A 24,907-nucleotide genomic window follows, 5' to 3' on the forward strand; every position below is an offset into this window, starting at 1 on the left:
TTCTTCTACAGAGATCTCCCCATTCATCAGACAGGACCCTTCCTTTCCAGACAAGCTACTTCCTGTGACCGCCAGCGTAACCACCCTGCCCTTCAACACGGTGCTATCCCGCCCCCCGCCCCAGATCCTGGTGGCCCGCCCACCCGCCCCCACCCTTAACCCCCCGGCCCCACCCAGCCTGACAGCCCTGGCCATAGACAACCAGCTGGAGGCCTTCCTGGAAGGCACGCTGAAGGGGGAGACTGAGCCCCGGACACTGAGGTTGATGGAAGAGCTGCACAGTCAGCTGCTGGAGCACTCCCCCCACTCCCCCATGGACACGGACACCACCGAGTTCAACAATGTCAGTGCACCCCCCTCCAGCTACCACCTGGACCACACCAACCTGGACAACATGGAGTGGCTGGACCTGACCATGCCCGGGCCGACGGGGGGGCTCAACCCACTGGGCCTTCCCCCGCTTGGGGTCTTCTCCTCTGACTTCCTGGATTCCCATGACCTGCAGCCACATTGGGACTAAGGGGTGTCAATGTGACCCCCCCCAAACAGGCCTATTCAGACAGAGGGCTGTCAGGGAGAGACACACACATAAGTGAGACGGAGAGCACACTCCTTCTCCAGTGGAGGTGGGGGAGGAGAGTGCAGTGCTGCTGGCCTTGTGTCCCTGTGGGCAGTTCTGTGCAGGGCTAAAGCAGTACTGGTGGTGGATCTCACTGCTCTGAGCAGCTCAGAGTGCTAGAGGCACGGACCCTCCTTCCTCACTGGATATACAGTATAGCTGTTTCCCTCTGAGGTATCGTCCCTCATAACAGCCACTCATTCTAAGGAAGGCTAAGCACCCGCTGGGCTGTGGTATAGATCAATGGTATGAACAGGTTGATCTCCCCCTGTGGTCTCTTTCAGAAGAGGACCTGGTCTGAGGAAGGGTGGCCTCTCCTGAAATGGAGTTACAGTAGATAGGCTCAGGATGAGAAATCGCTAGTGGAAACAGATGTTGACCCAGGTGTTAGAGAATTTCACGCCTGGTTCTGACTGCGCCAGTGGCATGGCTACTGACTGACGTTCGTGATAAATTTGACAGACAGCGCAGAGAGATTGTATATATTATAAGCCTATGTCTACAGTAGCACTAGTCTGTCTGCTCTGCTGCATACATCACTAAGGCAGCTGTATTACAGTCCTGTGTGTGTATGTATGTATATGGCCTATTGGAATGTGGTATTAGCTTAGCATTATGGCTTTGAAATTACTGCCTTTGCTTTAATCAGTGCCCCCATGCGATTCCCATCACAGGAGGGAATTGGACACAGATGCTAAAAGACTGCACATATTGCATTATAAGACCATTTGCCAAATATCTTGCTATTTTCAAGGTGTTGCTTTCACTTAATTCAACTAAAGACTTTGCAAAGAGTACACAGAGTGATGACTGATTGTGTTGTCACTCAAATGAAGCAGGAGACTACTTAAAGTAAAGTGTTAACAGTAAGCAGCCTTATATCATGTAAGATTTTTTAAAAAGTGAGTGCATGAAACCCACATTTAGTATCATTGGTTGACAATACGAAAGCTGTCGGCCTGAGAACTCTTGAATTCATCCGAATTAGAAGTTGAGAGGCCTCACATTTTTAGCAGCTGTTGTTCTTACTCTATTCTTATGTGGGGGAGAGTAGGTCCAATGTGAGTTTGTTTACCAAACTGCACCGTGCTTTCCCTTAGTGTCCATGGGGTCACAATAGGTGGCAGAGCACCCCACAGCACTCCTGTAGCTTGCCAGGCCCATGCCTATGCCCTTTATATTATCGACAAAAGAGCCTTTGAAAATGTTCTCTCTCTCAACCTTATTGTCAAGTCTGGAGTGGATTTATCCCAATGTACAGATCAGCTGAATCTTGCTTGTTTATGTGTGACATGCAATGCACATGCGCTAGAGCTGGTGTCTGGGTGTCTGGGTGTGCACTGCACATCTGTGTTGCATATCGCTTTTGCTTGTTTTGACTCTCGGAACTGGCAGAAATATAGCCAGTAAATCCCCCTCAGCATTTCAATGGCTCTCTTCAATATACCGTCTGACCTTAGTTGGCTGACATATCGAGAACAGACAAGTTGACATCATTCAGTTTGACAAGCCAGGGAGTCACAGTGAATCAGCAAAGGTGGTTCAAGGCTGTCTTGTGCTTTTGTGATCAGCTTAGCAATATTTGTGGCTATAGTCCTGCTGGTTCAAATGTAAGCATCATTATTGTATCATTTTGTTGTAGTAGGCCTAATGTGTCTCTATTCATGACGCCTTAGTCCAGCAGATTATGTAAGGGTCGGGATTCCAGTCACTCACATCAAGAGGCAACCTTTCAAAACACATTTCAAAACACAGCAGTGTGTGATCCATATGTACCATTACTACCAACAGATGGGTATTACAATGATCTCCACACTGATGTAATAGCCTTGGTTTTCACTACTCACTCCCAGTTGAAGTATTTTTTCAGGTCAAAATCCTACATAATTATTGCAATCGTACACATGTAGTTAAAAATGTCATTACAGTGACATATACTGGCCAAAGATAAAATGTGAAAGCATTTGAAGTGTTGAAACCGACGGTTGAAATGGGTTAAGGCAGAGGAGTTTGCAGACGGGTTGACTTTACCAAAGTTGTCAGTCTTCTTGTTCAAGCAGTCTGAGCTACGCAACGGATGACTGTCTTTAGAAACACAGAAACCTTTCAGCAATTTAGTAGAGCCCCCCAAAAATGGAAGAAGCTTTAAAACACTATTCAGCATGATAAAGTTTGACGCACCAACGACAGCGTAAGCATTCCTTGGAAATACATTGCAGACAGTGCTAAAGAAATGTCATTTTAACAGTTTTGATCAATTATAGCCTACCTGTCTGTCCCCTACCAAAGACAATTACTTAAAAGGTCAAATGCAGCCGTTTTCTATCTCAATATCAAATCATTTCTGAGTAACAATTAAGTACCTTACTGTGATTGTTTTCACTTAAAATGATCAAAAAGAAACTAAAACAGCTCCTTAGCAAAGAGCCATTTCTCAGCAATAATTGTACTATGACTGTCTGGGAGTTGTCTGAGTGGGGAGGAGAAAACTGAAAAGGTTTGGAACTCTTTCTTATTGGTCTATTAACTTGTTTACCGCCTGGCAAACCAAAACTCCATCCCACGTAAACAGGCGGAAATTTCAGGCGGCCTTTTTAAACGGCTCTAAAGACTAAAATGGCATTATCATAACTTTCACAACTTCACAGTATTATTCCAACCTCATAGTGCTGAAACACACTGAGTGTACAAAACACCTCTTTCCAGGTGAATCCAGGTGAAAACTATGATCTCTTATTTATGTCTCCTGTTAAATCCACTTCAATCAGTGTAGATGAAGGGGAGGAGACAGGTTAAAGAAGGATTTTTTTTATCCTTGAGACAATTGAGACATGGATTGTGTATGTGTGCCATTCAGAGAGTGAACGGGCAAGACAAAAGATTTAAGTGCCTTTGAACAAGGTATGGTAGTAGGTGCCAGGCACACCGGTTTGAGTGTGTCAATAATTGGAAAGCTGCTGGGTTTTTCACGCTCAACAGTTTCCCGTGTGTATCAAGAATGGTCCACCATCCAAAGAACATCCAGCCAACTTGACACAACTGTGGGGAGGATTGGAGTCAACATGGGCCAGCATCCCTGTGGAACGCTTCAACACCTTGTAGTCCATGCGGCGACAAATTGAGGCTGTTTTGGGGGGAAAGGGGGGGTGCAACTCAATGTTAGAAACCTGTTCCTAATGTTTTGTACACTCAGTGTATATAACACAGGACAATCTAAATGTTTTTTGAATGCACTGGGCCTTTAAGAGCCTCAATGTCACACATTTCTGTTAGAAAAACAAAGCAGTTTACACTGTGAGTGGATAAAAATGGGTAGCTAATCAAAAAAACATTGCCTGCTCCTGATAGGTCTTTGTGCACAACTTTGTTTTTGTCTGAGCATCAGTGCCCCATTGATCATGTGTCCAAACTAAAGAAAGGGAGAATGAGCTGGAATCAGAAGTCATTTTATTTGTACTATACTAGTATAGCCCCTTCCCTTGCAATAGTGTATTGATACATAGTATGCCATACATTTTGCACATTGTGTATATATTTTGTCATTTATTTTATTTTTTACAAACGTAGCACATGAGCTCTTTTCGTACATTTTATACAAACGTAGCACATCTAAGCTCTTTTGTATTAAGACTGTTTGGTGTGTACAGTATGCGTACTACTGTATACCCATAATGTGTATATATAGCCTTTTTGTGTCAATAAAAATGGTCATGTACATTGTGTGTGACAATCATTCAGTTGTGGTTAGTAAATAAAACAACCATATCATGTGACTTTGTTTACCAAGGAGTTCCTAACACAGCCACCACTAGGCTTGGATAAGTCACATGCAGCTTTAGAGTTCACAGACCTTGAAACACTATTTTCCTGTTTTACAATTCACACAGGCTTTTTACATCATCATCATCGGAGTGGTGGGAGTGACACTGACCACAGTACAGTTGTTGGGAATTTAGGATCACTTCTCACTCAGCAGAACATGTTTCACTATGGCTTGGCTCCAGTCAACATTCATTGTCCATTTCCTCCTCATCCACTGCTGTCCTGTACCCGCATGATGGGACTGGGTGTCTACTGAACCCAAAATGGGTCACCTCAGATTCATGGTAGATGCCTCATCATCACAAGAGGAGATGTCCAAGCCCAGTCTGAGACCTGTTTATTAGTCTCTGTGTACATGTGGGCCCTTACCTCAGAGCTTTTTTATGGTGATTATTGAACATCGACACTTAGGACATCTATGCGTGACATCTTTGAAGTTATCAATGCAGAAAGGGATAAGGCAGCAGCCAGCCACACAGCTGAATGAGAATAGACCAGAAAAGATAGTCAAACTTTGCATTCCATCAGATGATGTGATTATCAGATATGACACTAGCCCAAAGGCACTGGCTTTTGTTACAAACTGAAATTTGCATAGTACTGCAGGAAACAAATATCTGGAATGCAGTCTCCAAAAAGCACCTGTTGGCACCTCTACTTAAGAAACCTAAGAGGTGTTCCTATTCTTTGTTAACCGAAATATCCTACTCCCTCCAACTCTAGATGAAGGATAGAGTTGAAAACACCTCATTGTCGACCTCCTGTCCATTCAAAGATGGCAGACAATTGGTAGTAACACAGCAGTAAGACAGTGCAGGTCAACTCACCCAAGTATAGACATTGTGACACAGACCAGACAGGCCACATTGCCTACTGAAGTGACAATCTCTGTGGTGATGAACTGTCGACACTGTGGGCACTGGGTCTGAGATGAGCAGGGAGGAAGTTTCTGGATGTCCATGATCACCTCCGGAGCTATGGAGGGAGTGTAGTTGTGACCATATGACATCACTCATCTATAGGACTAGCCTCTGATCTAAGCAGGCCAGGAAAATAATTGTAGCAAAATGGGGGTACTGCTTGAAATAACCCACAAATGAACAAGTTCACACCTCATTTGACTCTCAGTCCAAGTGGCTCACCTGGTATAGAGGGTGGAGCTTCAACAAAGACAACAGAGGGGTCAGGGAGAACAGACACGCCCCCCTGACTGATGATGCACTCTGCAAAGGACATTAAAGGGAGACAATCATGATCAGAATGTGAGTATTAAGAGAGTGCTGTGTGAGAACAGTATCACCATAATGGAGGTAGAGTAGCCACACCTTTTCTTTGGTCCTTGGAATGGAGAATGTTATCTTGCCTTTTCTGCAGCTCTCTTTTCTTCTCAGACAGCTCCTGCAGTTCCTTATCAAGAAATTGAATCTCAGTCTGCTCCTTGGAGCCATCTGCTGGACAAAGAGAGGTAATACATGTCTCAGAGGGAGTCAGTGATAGAACACATCAGCCCTGCTGGGTCATAACTAGAGGCCACATCACATCCATGCCTGCCATGTGCATTTACTCAATAATAGCGTTTCTCGACAGTGAATTTCCTCTTTACCTGTGCTATTGCGGTTGGAGCGGTTCCTGAACTCCTGCAGGATGGTCAGCATGTTCCTGCGGTCGATCAGTTGCTGCCTCCTGAATGACAGTTGGTTCATCTCCACAGAGATCCTATCCAGCTCCCTGTGCTCAGAAGAGCCAGACATCCTGGGAGCTGAAAAGAACCACCAGCATCAGACATCACAAAGGTGGAACATTTCAACCACCACCAGTCAATGCCACCAATCAAGTAGTCCGGTCTGAAATGCATGCCAGTCGCCCAGAGCCTTGAACTATATAGTGTTAGGCCAACAATTCCATTTCTTCAGATGATTGGGTCATGAAGTTAGATACATTCAGATCAATTCGATCTCTTCCTGTTATACAACACTTGGATGATAAGCCAAAAGAAGACACAGCACTAACTTTATGTATCAATGTAAGCATCAACCTTGCACATCTACAAATACTTCATACCGAGACAAACTAATGTAAGGAGATCACGTTCTGTTTGTACAAGTCAGATAGATTGATGTGACCCAACATTACTAAAAAACAAGATTTCAAAGATAAGAAATATATTTCACATTTTCTCTTATCCATCTTAGCTGCTGCAAATTTAATGATTACTGTAATGAGACAATATAGATTTTTACCTGGTTTCACTGGTTGCTCCCAGATTGTGCTATGGGAAATGTGATGCTCCTCTATGTACTCCAGGAAATAGGGAAATATTTTGCTTGTTTTTAACAAGGACTACCTACAGGAGATATTTACATATTGTGGTTGTACTCTCAGTTAGACCAGCCGGCACACCCAGGTCTGGTTAAATGATTTAACGCCAGATAAAATTCTAATACATTTTCACTGTAATTAGGTGATATTTCAGGGGTGTTTGGTTGCATTGTAGCCTTTATTCATATTTGAAGTGGCACAATTCTACTGTACAAAATGACAAGAGAATATGTCCAAACAATAAAAAATTGAGCCCGTACAAAACATTGCACACAATCATATCTACAACATGTAAAAAAGTTTGAGATGTCAATTGAAAAACCTTTTAGACATCAACTGAATCATGTCAGTGTATGAATATAGTTGCTGTACATCTCCAGGTTGAAACATAGAGGTCTGAAGCAACGGGGACTGTGCAGGCAACTCACAGAGTAGGCAGGACTCCACACGGTAGTGAGATCTGAAGTTAGAAGCACATAGAGCAGCGTTATTCATTGTTCAACTCAATGTATTATCAATAATATTACAAACATAAAAATATATATTTAAAAGGGTTGCCAGTGTTATACTCTCATTGGGAGTGCAAGAAATACAAATGTTGAGTCCTTTCAAAATTAGTATTATCTTATTATAATTGAAAATGCCACAGGCACATAAGACAGTGGTATTTTCCAATAGCTTCTCTCGTTCACACGGCCATAAAATTGTATTAGTTACAGTCATCATTATAATGGTACCACTTTGCCTGTGAACATCTTTCGGGTGAGATCATAGTTCAGAAGGCTACTGTACCTCCATTTCACTTCTTCCTCAGTCTCTTCATGAACGTCACCTCATCTCTGTTTCTGATCCCATAACTGACAATAAAACAATACAAGAAATGTTGTTTTCAGTTAACAAAAGCATTACGCAATATACTCCATAATCACAATGGTGTTTGATTGAAACTTACTCCTTTAGTTTGATTTTGTCATCATCAAGCTTCTCTCCTTGAAATATGAGATGAAAGGTTCTCCATACGTATCTCCTGCACACGAAAAGCAAAACTGTGTGTGTGTGTATATATATAACTATAGTTGTGGGGACAAGAAGGCAAAATGCTATTTCTAGGGAGTTAAGGGTTGAGGGTAGAATTAGTGTTAGGAGCTAGGGTTTGTTTTAGGGTAAGGGTTAGGAGCTAGGTTTAGGGTTAAGGTTTTCGGGTTAATTTTAAGAATAGGGTAAGTGTTACGGTTAGGTTTAGGGAAAATAGGATTTTGAATGGGACTGAATTGTGTGTCCCCACAAGGTTAGTGTGTGTGTGTGTGTGTGTGTGTGTGTGTGTGTGTGTGTGTGTGTGTGTGTGTGTGTGTGTGTGTGTGTGTGTGTGTTACCAGCTGACATGCTTCACCCCACCCTCCCGTTGCTGTTTCAGCTCCATGAACCTCTGGATGGCTTTCTTCAAATCCAGCACCATAGCATTCTGCACCACCACTATGGCTGATCAACACACATTGGAATTTCACTTACACACACACACACACACATTAGTATCATTCATTTGACCTGCTCAAATAGAACAGAAATATGGTATTCTAGTAAGAAACATTAGTCAGAAACTCACGCATTACTTCGCCATCCGCTTTGCATACACGGACAGTCATGGCTTGGCCATACTCCAGGGCAACCTGGGAATTCACCTCCTCCAGAGTCACCTGCAGGAAAGTGCAGGCAGTAGCGAGACATTGGTTAGGCTGGAGGACTTTACATCATCAAATAGATACATTTCACCAGTATGGATTAGGTCACCAACCTGAATGGGAAGGTCACAGAGTAGAGGGTCCTGTACAAGGCGAGCCAGTCCTTCTTCAAAGATGTCCAAGAATTCAGAGTGTGGCAATGTTTCTTCATCCTCCTCATCTTCCTCTTCAACCTCCTCTGGTTGTTCATCCTCCACTTGGTTCATCTTTCCCTCTGCCTGTCCTAACTCCTCTTCCTTTACAGACAGTCCCTCATCCAGGTGAATGGACTGGGTCTCCTCCCCCATCATTTACACTGTGAATAGGAGTTTGTAGCTAAAGTTGCTGATCAGTTTATGTTAGCTAGCTAGCTATTTCATGTAAGATTAGCTAGCTAGATAAACTAACAGATTTTCACACCTCATACTCTATTGATCAACGTGTACAGTAAAATATATATTACGCGATTACTAAAACATACATAAACTGTAGCATACAAATAAAGTATATTTGGTTAAGTCTGAATCTCTGCAATCCATGATAAAACATTTCGCGACCAGCATGTACGTCACCTACAACATACCGGAGTCAAACTAGCCCGAGTGGAGGTTCTGAGTAGTACCGATTTGGGATACTGCTATTTCTATCATCATTGTTCCATTTCTAGGGCTCTTTTTCTAATATAATACAATATAGTTAACTCTAAGTATAAATTATATTTATTTTAAGAAAGAACCATAAAGAGCAAATGTTGTTTCTTACCGAACCTTTTTAGATGTAACAACGTTTCGCACGATTGTGGAGGTCAACAACGTTGTCAGGATGTGTATCATTTAGCTAAATGATTGAAATAGATGTATAAACTTAGCTACATTGTGAGATTCTGGCCAATTTAGTCAAAATAATATGCTTCTGTTTTGTCCAACATGTGGGAATGTGTTGATTGTAGAGGAAGGACAGAAGTGCTATCGATTCGCCTGCAACACATGTCCGTACGTGCATAACATTACTAGGAAGGTAAAACTAACTTTTACTTAATTCCTAGACTTATTGCCAAGTAACGGATGTCTGTCATGTGTTCTCTCTTACAATGTGTCATTTTAAAACGTATTGATACATTAACATGTCCATCTTTCCCATAGGTAAACAACAGGAAGTATCCCAAACTGAAAGAGGTTGATGATGTGCTTGGTGGAGCTGCAGCCTGGGAAAATGTGGATTCCACGCCAGGTAAATTACCAAATCACCTGCATCATTTAGCTAACATTTCAATCATTACGTGGTCACTGGTCATCCACGCCTAAAATTATAGAACACTGGCTGGATTGTAGCCCAAAGGCTGGCAGATGGCATAGCTGGATTAGATTTGCCCAGCCTCCTGTGTCCACCACCAGACCTATAGAGGACAAGTGGTCATAATGGCCAATATTCACTGTTACTTATAGCCAGGTATGTATTTACTCTAACCCTCATATTTGTGTTCTTTAGAAAAATGTCCCAAGTGTGAACACCCCCGAGCATTCTTCATGCAGATTCAGACACGATCTGCAGATGAACCGATGACAACGTTCTACAAATGCTGCAATTATGAGTGTGGACATCGCTGGAGAGACTAAACAGGTGTTCAATTGGATCTCTACCTGAGAACACTTAGTTGAGTCAGCTAACCTGGTTTTATAGTGTATGTGCTGTAGCTAAATCTTCTGTTGTCGTGCCAGACAGCTTTGACATAACAGTGAATAAACAGGCGTTTGCTAATAGCACAAACAGACTGGACCACATGGCTTCTAGTTGACCACACCATTGGCGCTGAGCGTGTTGGGGGAAAAGTAGCAAGAGTTGATGTAATATACACTTCTACTAAATATGCTTTATACACAAGCGTATGTCCTTGCTTTATTTAGCATTGTGATTAGTTCACTTCTCTTTGTGTTTCCGATTACATTCAGAAGTCAATTGCACTTCCAATTTATAGCTGAAGATACATCATTTGTGTTTGAGTAGTTGCCAAATGGCCAGAATCCATTGGAGTCATTTTATTTCTCCTAGATTTGTTTTACATACTATAAAAATGACTTTGTTTATGGATCGAAAGAGTATGACTATCTGATGAATTACTAAAAACATCAAATCACAAATACTGGTTTGTTTTGTTATAAATAACTGCACTGTATGCAACAGTAATGACCCAACTCATTTAGATGTACATTATACAATTCTTTATTTTTGTTGAGGGGGCAACAGACCAAACTATCTACCAACAACAAAGACCATCATTGTGCTTAAAGTTAAATACAATCCCTAAACTGTGCTTTTACTACATGTTCTTACACAGCTTCAAGCCACTTCTCACTGCATGTAGACGATTCAAGAGCGTACAAAGTTAAGAGACCAGCCTGTGAAACGTATCCAAAAGAATGCATGTACATGCAGACATACTCCACCTGCCGTCAGTGTTTACTGTATATAAGCATGCTGGTTATTGGTAGTATTGAGAGGAGATGAGACTCAAATGAAGCAGACAAAAGATCTTGCATACCATACATTGGTGTACTTGGACTAGATCGAATACGTTAATATGAAGCAGGTGATAACATCACTTGAATCTGCATTCGAGATTACATTATTTCAGCCAAGACTTGGTGACGAACTTGCTTTTGTACACCTGTATCTCTATGGCATCTCAGACTAACATGCATCAGAGCAATAGTGATCAAACCTAGACAAGGAACACTAAAGAGAAAGAGCAGATTGTGGCTTTGAGACCTTAACTTTGCTTGAACAGATAATGTAGCAGGTTTATGCACAGAAATGCAAAATGATTTATTTATTTTTTTGAGATGAGGTTGAATGTGAAGGACATTCTGTTTATCATTAAAGAAGTTATGTAACACATCAAAAAAGGTAGTAAAACACTGCCGAGGGAAAAACCCTGGATGCACTCTACTTTAATTATTTCCTCTGAACATCAGCTGACAGACATGACCAGTGAAAGGATAATCTGTTTTGGATTGGGCAGGACAGAGTAGTGTGTGGGCCAGCAGCACAGGTTGACACACATTGGCCTCGTGACACAGACTGGACATATGGCCTGAGAGTGGACGAGTGCACAAAATTACAGTGATATCATGCAGAGCGCTTCATCATTCTAATGTGCCCCTCCAGCAGAACGGATTGGGCTCTGCCAGCCAGGTCGGCTTCGCTCTGTTCCCTTCCTATACGGAAAAATACAAGGAAACCTGTTTTTTCAGTGTGGACTGATAGATCAACTAGAAAATCTCAGCCTCTGACATGTGCTTGGTTATGGTGCTCGGTGACTGCATGGATGTTGAAGCTCAGTGTAGCAGTGCATCAGTGACAGGTGATGTGTTTGTGGAAAGTACAGGATTATGAGTAAAGATCAGGTTCACTCAGACATTTCATTTGACACCAAGCCACATGTAAATTATCCTTAATACGACATATAGTCCAAGTTGTTGACAAAAGTCTTACAAAAACTAGCTAGTCTCCTTACCAGTTGGGTCTTAATGATAATGAAGCCTGGCAAGCAAGGCTATAAAGTATCTAACTGAATGACAGTCCAAACCGCTTAAATAAATAAAAACGGTACATTAAAGTCATGGCAATTATGGTTTTATGAATGTATGAAATTTCACATGGGAACTTGTGCAGTCGCAATAACATTATACAAGCACACATTTTCTTCATTATCAAAATTGAATACATTAATATGGACATGACTGGCATTACTGTGTAACAGCTCTAGCAAAAATCACTGGACATCAGGTGACTATCTAAAGCACAGAGAGAATTAAAAAAGACAGTAACACGTACTTCTCTCACTTAAGTGAGAAAAACGAAATAAATTAAACTCAGTCTTACCGACTCGAGTTTGTCCTGACAAATCTGATGCATGGTTATTTCCTTGTAACATTTGAAATGGATATACATTTAGGTTGTAGGACAAACAAGGTGATAGAACATAAACATAAAGTAGGTCTCAGACATGGACGTAACCTTCATTGTGCTCCATATTAACATGTTAAAATACATTAAATAATTACAGAAACATACTGACCCTGCAATTGCTGATTGCTGACGATTTTGATTAAAGTGACAAATATTTACAGCTTTCCCAAAGTGTGACCTTTCTCTACCCCTCAAGTTTGCTCCATAAATGTCAAATTCAAAGCCTTCCCGTAACCAAAGACCTTTTTATAAAGTATGCAAGATGTACCGTGTCTGCAACTCATCTTTTCTCAATTGTTATAGGTTTCTGTTTTTAGATCAGGTTCAGTCCTGTGTGACGTGTCAGCGGAATTAAAAATCATCATCATAATGCACCCTAGTTATTAAAAATATCACCAAGCCCTAGTCAGACCATTACTGTTCCAGCAGGCTTATAGGCGTTATTAGGTAGGTAATGTTAAGTGTAGGTGGTTCTGGGATGTGTAGTCTGTGTTTCAACTGTAACTGTGAGGTCATCTTAGCCAACATTTAATGTGCTTTATTATTTTAAGTTTGATAACTCTTGTTTTGTGTAAGTGAGTCTAGACAATATATATCAGAGGTGGCTGGTGGGAGGAGTTATAGGAGGACAAGCTCATTGTAATGGCTGGAATGGAATCAATGGAATAGTACCAAACAAGTCGAACACATGGACAACGTGTTGGACACCGTTCCATGGATTCCATTCCAGCCATTACAATGAGCCTGTCCTTACAGCTCCTAACCACCAGCCTCCTTTGATATACAGTAAGTATAGTGAGTGTGAACAAGTGCTTTAGAAAGTGAGGGTAAAGTTAGGAGGGCTAAATTAAGCACGACACACTGAGCAAATGTTGGAGAAAGAACAAAGGCTGCAACTACAACCAGGAGGAGCTGTGAGTTAATGTGTGCATAAGATACAGTGGGGCAAAAAAGTATTTAGTCAGCCACCAATTGTGCAAGTTCTCCCACTTAAAAAGATGAGGCCTGTAATTTTCATCATAGGTACACTTCAACTATGACAGAGAAAAAAATGAGGGGGGGGAATCCAGAAAATCATTGTAGGATTTTTAATGAATTTATTTGCTAATTATGGTGGAAAGTAAGTATTTGGTCACCTACAAACAAGCAAGATTTCTGGCTCTCACAGACCTGTAACTTCTTCTTTAAGAGGCTCCTCTGTCCTCCACTCGTTACCTGTATTAATGGCACCTGTTTGAACTTGTTATCAGTATAAAAGACACCTGTCCACAACCTCAAACAGTCACACTCCAAACTCCACTATGGCCAAGACCAAAGAGCTGTCAAAGTACACCAGAAACAAAATTGTAGACCTGCACCAGGCTGGGAAGACTGAATCTGCAATAGGTAAGCAGCTTGGTTTGAAGAAATCAACTGTGGGAGCAATTATTAGGAAATGGAAGACATACAAGACCACTGATAATCTCCCTCGATCTGGGGCTCCATGCAAGATCTCACCCTGTGGGGTCAAAATGATCACAAGAACGGTGAGCAAAAATCCCAGAACCACACGGGGGGACCTAGTGAATGACCTGCAGAGAGCTGGGACCAAAGTAACAAAGCCTACCATCAGTAACACACTACGCCGCAAGGGACTCAAATCCTGCAGTGCCAGACGTGTCCCCCTGCTTAAGCCAGTACATGTCCAGGCCCGTCTGAAGTTTGCTAGAGAGCATTTGGATGATCCAGAAGAAGATTGGGAGAATGTCATATGGTCAGATGAAACCAAAATAGAACTTTTTGGTAAAAACTCAACTTGTCGTGTTTGGAGGACAAAGAATGCTGAGTTGCATCCAAAGAACACCATACCTACTGTGAAGCATGGGGGTGGAAACATCATGCTTTGGGGCTGTTTATCTGCAAAGGGACCAGGACGACTGATCCGTGTAAAGGAAAGAATGAATGGGGCCATGTATCGTGATATTTTGAGTGAAAACCTCCTTCCATCAGCAAGGGCATTGAAGATGAAACGTGGCTGGGTCTTTCAGCATGACAAGGATCCCAAACACACCGCCCGGGCAACGAAGGAGTGGCTTCGTAAGAAGCATTTCAAGGTCCTGGAGTGGCCTAGCCAGTCTCCAGATCTCAACCCCATTGAAAATCTTTGGAGGGAGTTGAAAGTCCGTGTTGCCCAGCAACAGCCCCAAAACATCACTGCTCTAGAGGAGATCTGCATGGAGGAATGGACCAAAATACCAGCAACAGTGTGTGAAAACCTTGTGAAGACTTAGAGAAAACGTTTGACCTCTGTCATTGCCAACAAAGGGTATATAACAAAGTATTGAGATAAACTTTTGTTATTGACCAAATACTTATTTTCCACCATAATTTGCAAATAAATTCATAAAAAATCCTACAATGTGATTTTCTGGATTTTTTCTCTCATTTTGTCTGTCATAGTTGAAGTGTACCTATGATGAAAATTACAGGCCTCTCTCATCTTTTTAAGTGGGAGAACTTGCACAATTGGTGGCTGACTAAATACTTTTTTGCCCCACTGTGTATATATATATATACATGTGTCTGTCTGTTGGTGGTTAGCAGATACGCTTGTATGTGTAGATGTAGCCCTTGCAGTAAGGGCAGGTGTGTATCACATCCTTGAGATCATCAATCAGACAGGGAATCAAGCAGCAGCCCAGATCACACCTGTGGTAGAGGAGAGAGAAAATAAATGACGAAACAAACCACCAGAGAATACAGACCAAAATCAATAGTCTTATTATAGCTAACAGCCCACTGCTCTCCTTCATTTCATTCTGTGGTGTTTGGCCTGAAATCAAATATTTCCTGCCGTAGTATACTATTCTGTGTTTATACCATGGCATTGTTGAATACTCGTTTCTGATTGGCTTGAAGGTCATTCTAGAGCGTGCATTATTTCCTTATGACGCATGGTAGAATTCAATGGCTACTTCATTCTTATATGTTCTATGCGTGAGCTGCTTTTGAAAGCAAAAGTTTAATTGAAAACATTGGCATTGTTGCATTCGATTTTCATAACAGCAAGCAGGACTGATGGTTTGGTTAGCTACACTAGCAAGTCTGTTTGGTTACTGAGGCAACTACTCTCGCTACAGTGTCTTCAGAAAGTATTCACACCCCGTGACTTTTCCAGATTTTGTTGTGTTACAGCCTGAACTTAAATTTGATTCAATTGAGATTTAATGAACAGATCGTACCCTTTTTTTCTCTCCAATTTTCACCTAAAATGACATACCCAAATCTAATTGCCTGTAGCAAGGATATGCATATAATTGGTACCATTTGAAAGGAAATACATTGTTGCTGTGATAAAAGCCTTTTGTTGTTGTGCACTCATGGTATTTTTTTTTACTGTAAATTGGGCAGTGCAATTTAACACTCGCATCCGACCCGGAAGCCAGCCGCACCAATGTGTCGGAGGAAACACCATACACCTAGCGACCTGGTCAGTGTGCACTGCGCCCGGCCCGCCACAGGAGTCACTAGTGCGCGATGAGACAAGGATATCCCTACCGGCCAAACCCTCCCTAACCCAGACGGCGCTGGGCCAATTGTGTGTTGCCCCATGGACCTCCCGGTCGCGGCCGGCTGCGACAGAGCCTGGGCTCGAACCCAGAGTCTCTGCCTTAGACCACTGCGCCACCCGGGAAGCCCAATCAACATGATTTCTGCCACGCTCAAAACAACTTAACTTGGAACTGGGAAATCTGACTTCAGTGAGTTCAAGACAACTAGGAACTCTGGGGGGAAAAACGAGCTCCGGCTGTGGAATTAAGTTTTAAACAGTCATCCAACTCGGAATTGTAAGTCAGGAACTCGGGCCTCTTTCTAGAGCTACGACCTGAAGATCACTGACGTAATCATGATTCGACCTAGTTTTTTCCCCAAATTCCCAGTTGCCTTGAAGCAACATAAATCCAGAGAATGCCAGACTTTGATGACAAAATTTGCCCACAAAGGACCGCTGCGCCACCTTCCTGTTCAAGTGAGCACAGCATAACAAGGTGAGTCCACAAATGTGTTGTATGCTGCTGCATAAATTATATAATATGCCAGGGAGATATGTATACAGTAGCTAAGAAAGTAATACTAAGTGTATGTTGTGTAGTAAGCTTGTGTAGTAGCCCATGTGCCTCACCCTATTTCACCTACTGCCCTGACTTTGTGGTGCACATGTGGACTATAACCTGTTTTAGATAATGTAATCATTGAATATTGTAAGACCTTTCATTGTCTGCTTATGTGCCCTTTATTTATCCTACAGTTCTGACTTGGTGTACAGAGAGATCACTGTAAGAACGGCCCATGTTCTGAATTCTGCCGCAGTACATTTCAAAGGTGCTGAACAAATAGTTATATTGACTACGTCTGTCCTAGCGCACTGATTAATGTCTTAATCGAAATTACGGATTGCCTCTTATCCACTTATCGTCCCCTTATGCCACAGTTTGTACATCTCAATTGTCAGTAGAAACCACATTTATTTAAGCAAGTCAGCCATATCAGCTATGTTTTTTTAAAAGGCAGTAAATGGGGCTGAATTAACTGTTTTGCTGCCAGACAAGGCGCCACTGATAGCCAGCTGTTAGCACAGGTAAGGTGTTGGGACTGCTGTTTGGATTCTGCTGTTAGGACAGCTTTATGTAGGCCCTAACGGTTTGTGGACACCATTTGTCACCGTTATAGTGCAATTAATTTATTGTTTAGTGTTGTGGCTTTGCTGGCTTGCAACCCCCCCCCCCCAAAAAAAAAAGATTGCATGCTAAAATCGCCACTGCCCACACATACAGATAATTGTATGCTCCCTCAGTCGAGCAGTGGATTTCAAACACAGGTTTAACCACAAAGACCAGGGAGGTTTTCCAATGCTTCTCAAAGAAGGGCACCTATTAGTAGACGGGTAAAAAAAAAAACAGACATTAAATATTCCTTTGAGCATGGTAAAGTTATTAATTACACTTTGGATGGTGTATCAACACACCCAGTCACTATAAAGATATAGGCGTCCTTCCTAACTCAATTGCCGGAGAGGAAGGAAACCGCTCAGGGATTTCACCATGAAGCGAATGGGTGACATTAAAACAGTTAGAGTTTAATGGCTGTGAGGATGGAGCAACAACATTGTAGTTACTCCACAATACTGACCTGATTGACACAGTGAAAAAGAGTTAGCCTGTACAGAATAAAAATATTCCAAAACATGCATACTGTTTGCAACAAGGCACTAAAGTAATACTGCAAAAATGTGACAAAACAATTAACACTTTGTGTTCAAGAAAACAAATTACCGAGTACCACTCTTCATATTTTCGAGCATAGTGGTGGCTCCATCATGTTATGGGTAGTCATTAAAGACTGGGCAGTTTCAGGATAAAAATGAAACAGAATGGAGCTAAGCACAGGCAAAATCCTAGAGGAAATCCTGGTTCAGTCTGCTTTCCACCAGACAGTGGGAGACAAAAATGGTGGTCTCGCAAAGATCAACAACCAATTTGACAGAGTTTGAAGAATTTAGAAAATAATAAAAATGGGCAAATGTTGCACAATCCAGGTGTGGAAAGCTCTTCGAGACTTACCCAGAAAGACTGTAATCGCTGCTTCTACAAGGTATTGACTCAGTGGTGTGATTACTCATGTAAATTAAATATTTCTGTATTTCATTTAACCTCTTGACGATAGGGGTCAGATTTTTTATTTTATTTTAAAATAACGTTCCCAAGGTAAACGGACTATTTCTCAGGTCCAGATCGTAGAATATGCATATAATTTACAGATTAGGATAGAAAACACTCCAAAGTTTCCAAAACTGTCAAAATATTGTCTGTGAGTATAACAAAACTGATTCTGCAGGTGAAAACCTGAGAAAATCTAACCCGGACGTGATTTTCTTTCTTTTTTTATCTGTGTTTCCTGGCCCGTGTTTCTTCCATTTAAAGGGGTATCAACCAGATACCTTTTCCAATTGCTTCCTCAGGCTGTGACCAGGCTTTAGACATAGTTTCAAGCTTTTATTTTGAAAAATGAGCGAGATTTTTCAAAAATAGTCAGGTGTCCTCTGATTACTTCCTGTGCGCGAGAGGGGTAGCTCCCCATTTTCTTTTTCTCTCTTATTGAATAGGTTACGGTCCGGTTGAAATATTATCGAATATGTTTGTTAAAAACAACCTGAGGATTGATTATAAAAAACATTTGACATGTTTCTACGAACATTACGGATACTTTTTGGAATTTCCGTCGAACGGAACGAGGCTTTGGTTTTCTGAACATAACGCGCAACCCAAATTTTTTTGTTTTGTTATAAAAGTCATATTTATCGAACAAAAAGAACATTTGTGTAACTGGGAGTCTCGTGAGTGCAAACACCCGAAGATTATCAAAGGTAAGCGATTCATTTTATTGCTTTTCTGACCATGCTAATTTGGGGCTAGCTGTTCTAGCATTGATTGATACACTCACAAAAGCTTGGATTTCTTTCTCTGTAAAGCATATTTTCAAAATCTGACACGATAGGTGGATTAACAACAAGGTAAGCTGTGTTTTGGTATATTTCACTTGTGATTGCATGATTATAAATATTTTTTGTAATATTTTGCGCCCTGCAATTCAGCGGTTGTTTAGGAAAATGATCCCGTAGCGCAGAGAAGTTAACAAATTTGCTAACATTTCTAAAAACATGTTTTCACTTTGTCATTATAGGGTATTGTGTAGATGGGTGAGAATAAAAAATAACACATTTAATACATTTTTAATTCAGGCTGTAACAACAAAATATTGAATAAGTCAAGGGGTATGAATACTTTCTGAAGGCACTGTACCTAGTAAACTTGTTAGCTACTTCAGTGGATGTTGAACACATTTCTACCTGCAAATGAACACATTTCTAGCAGCAAATGTGTTCAATTATAGCTATGGTGTGAAAGAGAATCAACTCTGGGCTTTATGCGTTCTCTGGAAAAATAATGTAACTAACATGTCGTGGAACACACCTTCCAACGTTGTTTATTATTTTACCATAGAACGCATAGCCACTTGTTGGTTATCCCTTACATAACCTATATACAATGTAGTACACCAGTTCTTCTTCTTACCCAACAAAGAAGCAGAAGAGGCAGAAGACAGCGTTCATGAGGCCCACGCTGTGGTTGATGCGGGTGATGATGGGCTGCTGGCAGTGGTGACACACAGTCTGTACGGGTGCTGTCTGGAATATCTCCCCCTGTAGCACGGTCACTGTGGTAGCTGTCCCAGGGGGTGCCAGCACCGTGTGAGCCGTCTGACCTGTCACAGGCCCAAATTGAATGGGCCCCGGGCCATAGTGCCCCGGGCCAAAGTGCCCTGGACCAAAGTGACCTGGCAGAGGGTAGAAGCCACCTGTAGGATAAAAACACAAGGAGGTATGTACTGTATATAGGTGCTATGCCAAACGACATGGGTATGCATTTAGAGTCACCCATCTTATTTCATTCCCTCTGTAGACCAGTGTATGCCTACCATGTGGTATGGGCATGGCCCCATCTCCTGGGACGTGTGGCGGCAAGAAGCCTGGCTGTAGCGTGGCCTCGTAGGGTGGAGGGCCATAGTCTGGAGGCAGGGAGGGCCCCTGAGGAGGACCCGTCGTTACAGGGACCACCGAGCCTGGGAGAGAAAACAGACAAACAAGTAGGATTTATTAGTGAGCTTTCACAGCAATGATTGATTGAAGAAACATGACTTATGTTTGGCTTAAATCAAGTAAGGCATTGGCCCATTATTGAGAACATGCATCATCATCTGTTACTCAGGCCAGAATATCCGCACTAGTTATTTTTCATAGCTTTACAATTCTCAAGGATTTGTTACGTAGTTTGTAACAAATACACTTTGTTGATCACATTCCTTTGGCTGGTCGAAAAAGTATTTTGTTGTAAGGAAACCTGGGGTGGAGGGGGAGCCCAGACAAAGAAAGATTTGTTCACAGACAGGGCCTACTTTCAAGGTTTCCCTGGTGATGTTTCTCTAGGCCTTTCTCTAACCAGCCACACAAGAGCTGATATGGGAGGCAATTATGCAAATTCACACCAGTTTCCCTACAGCTAGTCAGCTACAGTGCAAATACTAAATCAGCAGCCCAGTCAAAGAAACCAGATGGTATTTTGAAGTTCACAGGTTTGCCTGTGCGTGGTTCCTACCCTGGACTTCTGTCCATTTGTAAAATAGTCTCTTAAAATGTGTCTCTTTTTATAGTCTTGTCCCAAACTAAATGTTTTCCCTCCACATCATACACAATAAGAGACAGTTATAGAATAATTGTACCTGGAATGGCTGGCTGTCCATTCTTCTCCTCGATACGAGGGGCGCTGGGACCTCCGGGGTAGGGAGGAGGGGGGTCGCTGGACATGCTGGCTGGACCTTTGGATGGGGGGGGCCTGGGGTAGAAGCTCCACTCACCACTGGCCTTGGACTCACTCAGCCACTCTGTGAAAAGAACACGCACACAGGCCTATCAGTTCACTGACAGTCAGTTCAATACCCACACACTGCAACATGATACAGCAGCTGTCTCGCACTTCAGCTACTGATGCATTCAAATAAATGTACTTATCTGACATTGTCTCAGTATTGACTCGTCTTGGTAGACCCTAGATCTTTTCAATCAAGTGAATTGGTATGATAAATATGATGGATGCAGACAACATTCAACAGTATTTCTGGATAACGCTGGGTTTAGGCTAGGGCTAGGCTACTGCTTCTGAGGCCTCTAGAATATTACATTTGCAGGGATTTAAGACAAAAACAAAGGCAATTGCTTTCAATCCACCCTTTACCTAAATGTGTGTTAGATGATAAACATTAGTAATGTTAATTATCCTAACACACTCACGACAGCAAACATTAGGGAGTTTAGCAATGAGTTGGCAGTCTGACATTAAAACAGAAATGACCTCTTAAAGCCGCCAATATTTACAGAAAAACAGAACCCATGGCAGCAGGGTGAAGAGAAGGGACATTAGTCATGATTACCTGCTGATGACAGTGGGGAGTTTCCACCTATAGAGCCTGCTCTTCTGTCAGGTCCAACAGCCTATAAGAAAAAGGGAGAAGAAAAAAAAGATGACAAAAGTTACTTGCATGTAGTCCTATTTGGAAATTGCAATTGCTACTTTCTCAGGCAAATTAAAAAAATGAAAAACGCTAACAGTATGCAGCCATTAACAAGTGCTAGGTTAATTATAGACAACTTGCTTCTCTCAAACATTGGTGCAATAACATTTAGTCTCCAAGATACTAACACATGCATGCCCATTAATCACTGCCGACTGCATCATGGCATTTCTATGACTTCAATTCATTCACCTGACAACACAAGCGCTTATCCAAGACAATCTCAGTAGCCTTTAAATAAAACAAGCACATTGCCACACAAATGGAGCAGCAAAGCTGTCTTGTGTAACCAACTTAGCCTGTGTCAATGAGAAATTTAGCATAAAGAAGATTGACTGGCCAAATGACACAGGAGAAGCTGACAATATTGGAACAGTGAAGAACTAGATATCAAATTGTATTTGTCACATGCACCGAATACAACAGGTACCTTACCATGAAATGCTTACTTACAAGCCCTTAACCAACAATGCAGTTTAAAGAAAATACACAACAACAAAAAAGAAGATAGAATAACAAATAATTAAATAATTAAAGAGCCGCAGTAAATAACAATAGCGGGGCTATATACAGGGGGTACCAGTACAGAGTCAATGTGCGGAGGCAATGCAAATAGTCTGGGTGGCCATTTGATTAGCTGTTCAGGAGTTTTATGGCTTGGAGGTAGAAGCTATTTAGAAGCCTCTTGGACCTAGACTTGGCGCTCCGGTACCGCTTGCCATGCGGTAGAAGAGAGAACAGTCTAGGACTAGGGTGGCTGGAGTATTTGACAATTTTTATCGCCTTCCTCTGACACCTCCTGGTATAGAGGTCCTGGATGGCAGGAAGTTTGGCCCTGGTGATGTACTGGGCCGTACGCACTACCCTCTGTAGTGCCTTGCGGTTGGAGGTCAAGCAGTTGCCATACCAGGCAGTGACGCAACCCGTCAGGATGCTCTCGCTATTCCCCCTCAGGAGAATGAAAAGATTTGGCATGGGTCCTCAGATCCTCAAAAGGTTTTACAGATGCACCATCTGTGTGCTTGGACCGTGTTAGTTTGTTGGTGATGTGGACCCCAAGGAACTTGAAAATCTCGATCTGCTCCACTACAGCCCCATCGATGAGAATGGGTGCGTGCTCGGTCCTCCTTTTCCTGTAGTCCACAATCATCTCCTTTGTCTTGATCATGTTGAGGAAGAGGTTGTTGTCCTTGCACCACACAGCCAGGTCTCTGACCTCCTCCCTATAGGCTGTCTTATCGTTGTCGGTGATCATGCCTACCACTGTTGTGTCATCAGCAAACTTAAATTATGGTGTTGGAGTAGTGCCTGGCCGTGCAGTCATGAGTGAACAGGGAGTACAGGAGGGGACTGAGCACGCACCACTAAGGGGCCCCCGTGTTGAGGATCAGCGTGGCAGATGTGTTGTTACCTACCCTTACCACCTGGGGGCGGCCCATCAGGAAGTCCAGGATCCAGTTGCAGAGGGAAGTGTTTAGTCCCAGGGTCCTTAGCTTAGTGATGAGCTGAGGGCACTATGGTGTTGAACGCTGAGCTGTAGTCAATGAATAGCATTCTCACATAGGTGTTCCTTTTGTTCAGGTGTGAAAGGGCAGTGTGGAGTGCAATAGAGATTGCATCATCCGTGGATCTGTTGGGGCGGTATGCAAATTGGAGTGGGTCTAGGGCTTCTTGGATAATGGTGTTGGTGTGAGCCATGACCAGCCTCTCAAAGCATTTCATGGCTACAGACATGAGTGCTACAGGTCGGTAGTCATTTAGGCAGGTTACTTTAGTGTTCTTGGGCACAGGGACTATGGTGGTCTGCTTGAAACATGTTGGTATTACAGACTCATATGTCATCTCAGCAATGCAGCGCAATTAACTTGGCTACAGATTAGCCTAACACTTTCCCTAACAGACTCTACAACAACGTAAACCTCACCTGACTACTACACGTGTCTGAAAACAAACACAGCCTAGCCTTGGGAGCAGGACACTGCTATGCCACCAGCTGTCCAGTCCTGCCATCCATACTTCAGCCTACTAGGCTTCACTTTCCCAGGTCAGCTGACCAGGCCTGTGAGAGATCACTATGCATGTCAGGGCCTCTCTAATGTGAACATAAAATGATTAAGAGGCTGGCCTGCCTGCTCCAAAACAAACAGTCAGAATGCCAGACAGTGCAATAAAAATAAGCCTGTCAAATGACTTGGTAATCTAAGGCAGTGATACTGCAGAGGAGAGCCATCCAACCAGTTAGTGAGTGTGATGTGAAGACTGATTAAGCTGGGGAAATTACAGAAATGTCCAGGGTATGATAGAAATAAAAATGTACAAATGCATGGCATCTGAATGTACGCCACAATTCTTTAAGAGCTAGGCTAAATTAATACCCGTATTGTACCCAAGGCAACCTAGATGAGGCCAGGAATTTGCACTTACGCTGTTTGGAAAGTAAGCATTTAAGCGTCGTACATTAGAACAGCATCAGAAATTCAGAATCAGAGTACAGAACACTTAGGTTTAAGGGACATCCAGAGACGCTTCAGTCATGCACTTCATTATGTCTGGATGAGTTTGATTTGATCACAAACAGTTAAAACAGGCCTTCATTTGTTATAACATAACACTGAATTCCAACAAAGTAATTGAGGACCAATGATGGTGATGTTACAAAAAAACTGCCATTGCCAATTTATGTTTAAGTAGAATATGAATGAGCCATCATCATTTTCAATAATTACCTTAAAAAAAAAAGATAAACTACACTATTTTGTCATATGGAACTGAATCGGGGGGTGACATACAACAAAACCAGCATAGTTCTCTCTAGTGAGATCAGCTAGCTAACGTTATACAACGGTCTGCCTAGTTAGTATAGTTGCTACTGTAGTTAGTTAGGTATCTAGTTAGATATTATTGTCATCAGTGAAAATGGAACATTTCAAAAGAACAGTCATGTAACGTTAGCTAGCTCACATTGAGTAACATCAGTTTAAAACCAAACGGAGATTAACGTTAGCTAGTTACGTTAGCTAGCTGATAGCCTCTCAAATATTGCTTCCTAGTTATCTCTACACTGGATTTACCTGATGTGTTGTCTCTTCCACACAATTGGAATTGGGTGATGACGATAGCTATATCCCAAGCCTGTTCGTAGGGAAGTCAAATGATGGCAACCGTTAGCTAGTCTGTTTATCATGAATCTACTCAACATCCGCCTCTTGTGGTGCTTTCACGACAACTGGGAACTCAGCGAAAAAAACGAGGTCAAAGCACGACGACGGTGAGCTTCAGGTCGGAAAGTCGGAGC

General features: G+C 42.2%; 5 protein-coding genes across 11 annotated transcripts in view; 2 read left to right on the plus strand and 3 right to left on the minus strand.

Annotated features, from left to right (window-relative positions):
* The window catches only part of LOC129833095 (myocardin-related transcription factor B-like), a 40,849-nt gene extending 36,515 nt beyond the window's left edge, over positions 1 to 4,334 (plus strand). For all 4 annotated transcript variants that reach the window (XM_055897388.1, XM_055897390.1, XM_055897389.1 and 1 more), the window contains one exon: positions 12 to 4,334. In XM_055897388.1, the coding sequence (XP_055753363.1) occupies positions 12 to 520 (509 nt within the window). In that variant the 3' untranslated portion in view covers positions 521 to 4,334. The remainder of the gene's footprint in view (positions 1 to 11) is intronic.
* On the minus strand, positions 4,050 to 6,833 carry LOC129833097 (uncharacterized). 2 transcript variants are annotated; one of them, XM_055897396.1, is made up of 5 exons: positions 6,045 to 6,833; positions 5,767 to 5,889; positions 5,584 to 5,664; positions 5,269 to 5,416; positions 4,050 to 4,920 (listed from the first exon to the last, which is right to left on the minus strand). In XM_055897396.1, exons 1-5 carry the CDS (start codon positions 6,190 to 6,192, stop codon positions 4,812 to 4,814), a joined length of 609 nt encoding a protein of 202 aa, XP_055753371.1. In that variant the 5' UTR covers positions 6,193 to 6,833; the 3' UTR covers positions 4,050 to 4,811. The 2 variants fall into 2 exon arrangements, with proteins under 2 accessions (XP_055753371.1, XP_055753370.1); XM_055897395.1 differs by having other exon boundaries at positions 5,767 to 5,892.
* Positions 6,834 to 6,919: 86 nt separating this feature from the next.
* Positions 6,920 to 9,369, minus strand: LOC129833098 (U11/U12 small nuclear ribonucleoprotein 25 kDa protein-like). Of its 2 annotated transcripts, none has more exons than XM_055897398.1 (7): positions 9,241 to 9,369; positions 8,553 to 8,794; positions 8,364 to 8,454; positions 8,134 to 8,239; positions 7,713 to 7,787; positions 7,553 to 7,617; positions 6,920 to 7,220 (listed from the first exon to the last, which is right to left on the minus strand). In XM_055897398.1, exons 2-6 carry the CDS (start codon positions 8,787 to 8,789, stop codon positions 7,560 to 7,562), a joined length of 567 nt encoding a protein of 188 aa, XP_055753373.1. In that variant the 5' UTR covers positions 8,790 to 8,794; positions 9,241 to 9,369; the 3' UTR covers positions 6,920 to 7,220; positions 7,553 to 7,559. The 2 variants fall into 2 exon arrangements, with proteins under 2 accessions (XP_055753373.1, XP_055753372.1); XM_055897397.1 differs by lacking the exon at positions 9,241 to 9,369 and adding an exon at positions 9,062 to 9,161.
* On the plus strand, positions 9,370 to 10,616 carry LOC129833099 (DNA-directed RNA polymerase III subunit RPC10). The gene is made up of 3 exons (XM_055897399.1): positions 9,370 to 9,495; positions 9,621 to 9,708; positions 9,967 to 10,616. The coding sequence occupies exons 1-3, from the start codon at positions 9,385 to 9,387 to the stop codon at positions 10,092 to 10,094; spliced, it is 327 nt and encodes a 108-aa protein (XP_055753374.1). The 5' UTR covers positions 9,370 to 9,384; the 3' UTR covers positions 10,095 to 10,616.
* Positions 10,617 to 10,682: 66 nt separating this feature from the next.
* On the minus strand, positions 10,683 to 24,907 carry LOC129833096 (cell death-inducing p53-target protein 1-like). 2 transcript variants are annotated; one of them, XM_055897394.1, is made up of 6 exons: positions 24,684 to 24,907; positions 21,472 to 21,532; positions 20,764 to 20,925; positions 19,963 to 20,106; positions 19,560 to 19,842; positions 10,683 to 11,693 (listed from the first exon to the last, which is right to left on the minus strand). In XM_055897394.1, exons 3-6 carry the CDS (start codon positions 20,846 to 20,848, stop codon positions 11,627 to 11,629), a joined length of 579 nt encoding a protein of 192 aa, XP_055753369.1. In that variant the 5' UTR covers positions 20,849 to 20,925; positions 21,472 to 21,532; positions 24,684 to 24,907; the 3' UTR covers positions 10,683 to 11,626. The 2 variants fall into 2 exon arrangements, with proteins under 2 accessions (XP_055753369.1, XP_055753368.1); XM_055897393.1 differs by having other exon boundaries at positions 10,683 to 15,135; positions 24,684 to 24,901.

Source organism: Salvelinus fontinalis, chromosome 34 (genome assembly GCF_029448725.1).
Source record: "Salvelinus fontinalis isolate EN_2023a chromosome 34, ASM2944872v1, whole genome shotgun sequence".
Taxonomy (NCBI): Eukaryota; Metazoa; Chordata; class Actinopteri; order Salmoniformes; family Salmonidae; genus Salvelinus; species Salvelinus fontinalis.